At 41.4% G+C, this 6,000-nt stretch overlaps 1 protein-coding gene across 3 annotated transcripts in view; it reads left to right on the top strand.

Annotated features, from left to right (window-relative positions):
• Positions 1 to 829: 829 nt before the first annotated feature.
• The window catches only part of INTS8 (integrator complex subunit 8), a 59,146-nt gene continuing 53,975 nt past the window's right edge, over positions 830 to 6,000 (top strand). Inside the window, exons 1-4 of one of the 3 annotated variants that reach the window (XM_049633119.1) lie at positions 830 to 1,125; positions 2,455 to 2,629; positions 5,021 to 5,185; positions 5,512 to 5,583. In XM_049633119.1, coding sequence (XP_049489076.1) covers positions 996 to 1,125; positions 2,455 to 2,629; positions 5,021 to 5,185; positions 5,512 to 5,583 — 542 coding nt within the window. In that variant the 5' untranslated portion in view covers positions 830 to 995. The remainder of the gene's footprint in view (positions 1,126 to 2,454; positions 2,630 to 5,020; positions 5,186 to 5,511; positions 5,584 to 6,000) is intronic. The other 2 variants (XM_049633120.1, XM_049633118.1) reach the window with 2 other exon arrangements.

Below are 6,000 nucleotides of genomic sequence, written 5' to 3'. Positions count from 1 at the left end.
GAAAATAATTTGCAAAAACAGCACTATATGAGATCAGGTAATATTTATCAATGCTTCTAGATGCCAGGCCTTGTCTAAAAAGCTGAACTATATTAATTCATTTACCTGTATTATCTCAAGCTCCGCCTTGAATTTTCTTATTAATCCTAAGATAAAGCACAAATATGGAAACAAAGGTCCAGCGAGGTTAAATAGCTTAACCTAGAGTCCACACTCTTAGGGCGTGTGCACCATCTTTGAATACACTTTTTCCTCTTTTAATTGGTAATTAAAAAACACAAGAACATTACAAAATGGAGGTAAAAGTAAAATGGGGTTAACAATATCGCTAGCTGGTATATCCAAAGGATTAATTAGGCGCTAAATATTGAGAGATGGTCCTGAAAAATAACAGAAAAGCTGGGCCATCATTCTCATCCTTCGAGGAAGGGGATTGGGGCGCAGGTGCCCAAAGACAGCCCAAGACAGCAGGGCGCCTCCGCCTAGAGGACCTAAGTGCAAAGAAATCTAGAAAATGGAAATAGGGAAATTAAAGCACCGAAGAAGACAAGCTTTGTCTGGATCACGTTTAAACATGTAGTGTTCGTTGTCTTTTATGAGGACATCGAGGTCCACTGTAATCCTAGATGAGACTGTTCCATTTTCTCGCTGAGAATCCCCCAGGAAAAGGGGAAACTCCACTGGCGATCCAGCTTCTTTGCTAGATGTCTCCTATGGCAACCAGGACGAGGCGTTATTTACGGATTGGCCCCGCCCTCTTTCTCTACAAATCGAACAACGATTGGTCCGGAGGCGCGGCGCTGGCGCAAGGAGGCGGGCTTAGGCCCCTCAGCTCAGGCTGGGCCCCGCCGCCATTTTGGGTTGTGTGGGTTTCCGAGACGCTCTGAGCTGGGCCTCGCCCGCGGAGGTTCCGCAAATCGCCGGCCAGTGGTACGCGTCCGAGTGTCAGGTTGGAGCCGGGAAGCGTCCCTGGGGGTACCGGCGGCGGGGGCAGGATGAGCGCGGAGGCGGCGGACCGGGAGGCAGCCACCTCCAGCCGGCCCTGCACCCCGCCGCAGACCTGCTGGTTCGAGTTCCTGCTAGAGGAGTCGCTGCTGGAGAAACATCTGCGCAAGCCCTGCCCGGGTAAGCGCGGCGCCTACACCCGGAGGGAAGCGGGACCCGTCCACCGGCACCTGGCTCGCCGGGCTCTCAGGACCCGCGCCTCCTCGGCCACATAGCTGGGGGGCCCAGGAGGCGCGAATTCGAGCCAAGCTCTGGCGGGGTTCCCTCGCTAAACATTAAGCCTCCCAGTGCGGGGGCACCGCCGGGAAGGGTTTAAAAACGCAAAACAAAGGCCCTCCCGCTTCCCTCCCCTTTGGTCCTTTTACCGTTTGCGGTTTTAGCTCCTTTGAGGTGGTCTTGTGAGATTGAGTGCGTCGGGGAGGCTGGATCTCACACACCCCTACGGAACTCCGGGCTGTGATCAATTTAGAGACGGAGAGTAATTGCTGTTCTAGTGCTGATCATGATGCTAATTCTTTATATTTTAGGTTCTTATTTAAATGTTTTGTTTCTCAACGAGGGGATTTTACCGACTCCTAATTATTTTTTTCGCCCAAGTTGGTCTATAAATTAAAAGGAGAAAACCTCCGAGAGCAGGGAATGTTATACATTTGTAACATGGTTGTTTAATGATGATCATGATTAATATCCCAATTAGTGGGTGCTGTTAGAGAAGGAGAGAAACGGCAGGCATTTCTGGAAAGAGGTACTGGTATGACCAGGTAAGTTTCTTGAATAGTATTTTGCTGATACAGTTCAAATCCAGATGTAGCTTGTTGAATCTATGTTAGCCTTAACTGATGGAGACAACTGTGGGAGAAGTTTTAGTGGTTTCATTCAAGCAGTTTTACCACCTGTATGATGTTATGTTCCTTTAATTCTTTGCTTTTCATATTTATTGAATGTTCTGGGTGCCATGCTTAATACTTCACATCTGTTATCTCATTTAATTCGGTGTTCATAATCACAGGTAGGTGGTGGTATTCTCTATTTGCATTGATGGAAACAGGTGCAGAGAGGTAATTTGATGCAGGTCGCACTAATTGTTAAAACAGTAATTCCAAAGATGACATCTCTGTTCTCTTTCCTCTAATTGATATTGGTTATTTGCTAAACTGGAAATCTATAGTCATCATGTTCTTACTTCTAAAGTGTTTTCTTCTTCATGATTCTGTTAACCCTTCCTCCTTACGTACCACCCTTCCTCCTTACGTACCACCCTTCCTCCTTACTTACCACCCTTCCTGATCTTTCATGTAATCCCTAAGCACTCTTATAAATCATATTCCTTAGTCATCATAACTACACAGCTGTTGGGATTTTTTTTGTGGCCAAAAGCCAGTATAGTGAAACCTTTCGCATCTTTGTAATTGAAAGTTAAAGTTAAATTTATTTTCTTTTAAACCCTAGATCCTGCACCAGTTCAACTTATTGTTCAGTTTTTGGAACAGGCTTCCAAACCTTCAGTAAATGAACAAAACCAGGTGCAGCCTCCACCTGATAACAAGAGAAATCGTATTTTAAAGCTACTTGCTCTTAAAGTTGCTGCACATCTGAAGTGGGACTTAGACATATTAGAGAAAAGGTATTCAAGATTTAAAAGAAATTTATTTTGAAATACTATTTAGATTTTTTGTTTTATTTTTATATATGCTTTTCTGATACCAGCCCTAAAATGCAACTTCTATTTCTGTATGTTCCTGGTAATATATGCACCTGTTTTTCAAAAGGTATAAAAAAGTATTTGAATGTTATGTGAATTTAAATCACCTTTTCTTTTTTTTTTTTTTTAATTTGTTTATTTTTGAGAGAGAGCGCACAAGCAGGGGAGGCTCAGAGAGAGACGGAGTCAGAATCTGAAGCAGGCTTCAGGCTCCGAGCTGTCAGCACAGAGCCTGATGTGGGGCTCGATCCCATGACGCTGGGACCATGACCTGAGCCAAAATCGAGTTGGATGCTCAACACACTGAGCCATCCAAGCACCCCCTCACAATTTTAAAAGAACTCCTTGTAAGGGCATCTGGGTGGCTCAGATGGTTAAGCATCTGACTCTTGATCTCAGCTCAGGTCTTGGTTTTAGGGTCATGAGTTCAAGCCCCACATTGGGCTCCACACTGGGTATGGAGCCTACTTAAAAAAACAAAAAAAAAAGTACCTTGTAAAATTCAGAAATCAGAAATAATAGAGGAGGGAGACAAGTACTTTTAACGTTTTTGTGTAGTTTTTGTTGTTTTTCTCTCTATTTTTTAGAAGTACTCTTTATACCCACTGTGGGGTCCAAACTCCTAACCCTGAGATCGGTAGTTGGATGCTTTACTGACAGCCAGCCAGGCACCCTTCTTCCTATATTTTTAAACAAAGTTGTGATCATACCCTAACCTATATACACTGTTGTGATTTCTTTGTTTCTTTTTTTCCCATATAACAGTAACATGAACATTTCCCCATTTTGTTTTTTGGAGATAATTCCGTCATGTGGATAATTGATTAACTGTCTTCCATTGATGTTCAGTTTGTTTCTGCTTTTCAATTTTAATAAATCACAGAGCCTTAAATACCTTTGTCATTAAATTTCATCTGAGTTTTTGGTTACATCCTTAGTACAGATTATTAAGTTGCTGACTCAGGTGGTATAAACATTTTTAAATCCCATGATGTATACTGCCAGATTGCATTCCAAGAGAGTTGTACTAGTTCACGTTCTCACTGGTAGTGTTTAAACACTTGGTTTTCACCACCCTTCTCCAGATTAAAGAATTCTTTAAGTTGAGGCTATACATTAATAGACTTGAGGCCTGTCAAGAGGTAGTAATGTGGACCCAAAAAGTATGATGTATATGATGCAGTTGGAAATTGAACACTGGGATATTTGATAAGCAACTGAAAACTTTTTGTAAGGTATTTCAAAATTTTTTAATGTTTATTTTTGAGAAAGAATGTGTGGGGGGAGGGGCAGATAGAGAGGAGGACAGGATCTGAAGCTGGCTCTGTGCTGACAGCAGACAACCCGATGCAGGGCTTGAACGCATAAACCTTGAGATCATGACCTGAGCTGAAGTTGGACGCTTAACTAACTGAGCCACCCAGATGCCCCATAAGACTTTCTAAGTTTATTTTTATTTATTTTTTTGAGAGAGAGAACAAGCAGAGGAGAGAGAGAGAGAAAGGGACAGAGGATCTGAAGCAGGCTCTGTGCTGACAGCAGAGAGCCCTGTGTGGGGCTCGAACTCATAAACTGTGATATCATGATCTGTGCTGAAGTCAGAAGCTTAACTGAGCTACCCAGGCACCCCCAACTGAAATATATTTAGATGTGAAATTAATACAGTGACTATATTGAGTTAATGTTTTAAAAGTTTTATTTAAGTAAACTCTGCACCCAACGTGGGGCTCAAACTCACAACCCCAAGATCAAGTTGCATGCCCTTCTGACTGAGCCAGCCACGTGCCACTGTTGAATTAATTTTTTGAGATCAATTCTGAAACAGGGAAGAAATGATTTAATGTTAAAAATTTGCTTTATGATAGTATGGGAAGGGGAGAAAGTGAGCAAGAGTAGAGATGAAAGCATATTAGCCATCAGTCCATAATTGTTGAAACTAGATGATGGGCACATGGGGGTTCATTATATTCTGACTGCTTTTGTGTATGTTTAAGTTGTTTTCATAAAGAAAATTTTAAAAATCTTTAAAAACGTAGTATTTTTTTAAAGGTTCATTTGGAGGCAGAGAGGGAGCGAGAATCCCAAGCAGGCAATGCAGGGCTTGATCTCATGAACCATGCTTGAGATCATGACCTGAGCTGAAATCAGGAGTTGGATGCTTAACCAACTGAGCCACCCAGGCACCCCTGAAATTTAATATTTTCATACAAGTTGTTGAGACAGATTAATAAAATAGCCTCAGATTTAGTCCTTTAACAATGTAATTATTTTCAGTGAAAATACTGAATTGTGTATTTTATGCTTCTTATGCAGATGTGTACCTTTTGTTTCTTTAAGTTTGTCTGTTCCAGTATTGAATATGCTGCTAAATGAACTGCTGTGCATCAGTAAAGTTCCTCCTGGGACAAAGCATGTGGATATGGATCTGGCCACTTTACCTCCGACCACTGCCATGGCTATCCTTCTCTACAACAGATGGTAAATTTTTTCATAGACCTCAAATGTGTTGGGCAGCCTGTGTGTAATTGCCCTCTGGCTTTCAGGGATGTGCTTTTAAGGGTCCCCTATACCCTGGAGAGCTCTTGGAGGATCTTGGAAACTGGGAGTCTGATGGTAGAGAAAATTATGACTGCATATATGAGAAGAGCATTCTGATAAAAATGTGGATGATTTATGAAGGTTTTATCCATATCGATTGAAAGTTCAGCTAATTTATAATAACAAATGTTCTAAGTAGTACTTAAAAAATAATTTAAGTGACATTTGCAGTGTGTTAAATTTTCTTTTTCTTGTCTGTCCTTCAGGGCAATTAGGACAATTGTTCAAAGCAGTTTTCCTGTCAAGCAGGCCAAACCTGGACCTCCTCAGTTAAGTGTGTAAGTCGGCAGATGGGACCCTTGGTTGACACTTTTTGTCATCAGAATTAAAAAAATTTTATTTGCATGTTTTTAATAACCTCTGGTACCGAAGGAGTAGAGTTAGAGGAGGGCACAAGGCCTACGTGCAGGTAGGTTTGGGGAGTTAGAAGGGTGACAGAATCAGGCAATGCTCTGGATATCTATAGTAGAGAGCTCTGGAAAAAGGAATGCATTGTGACTTGTGCCTTTCATCTTAGTGTTAATTCCCCTGCTCCAAAGTATTACGATTTTTTTCATTTAATTTACATGAAGATATATTTGTTCTGTATGTAGGGAAATTGTTTTAATATGTAAAATTAGTTTAGAATACGAAAAATTACCAGAGTTATCATCTGTGGAGTTTTAAACCTAATTCTTATAATTTTTTTTAACGTT

The sequence above is a fragment of the Panthera uncia genome, chromosome F2 (genome assembly GCF_023721935.1).
Source record: "Panthera uncia isolate 11264 chromosome F2, Puncia_PCG_1.0, whole genome shotgun sequence".
NCBI classification, from domain to species: Eukaryota; Metazoa; Chordata; class Mammalia; order Carnivora; family Felidae; genus Panthera; species Panthera uncia.
Note: the sequence above shows the minus strand (reverse complement) of the source record. Positions and strands in the feature narration are given on the sequence as shown.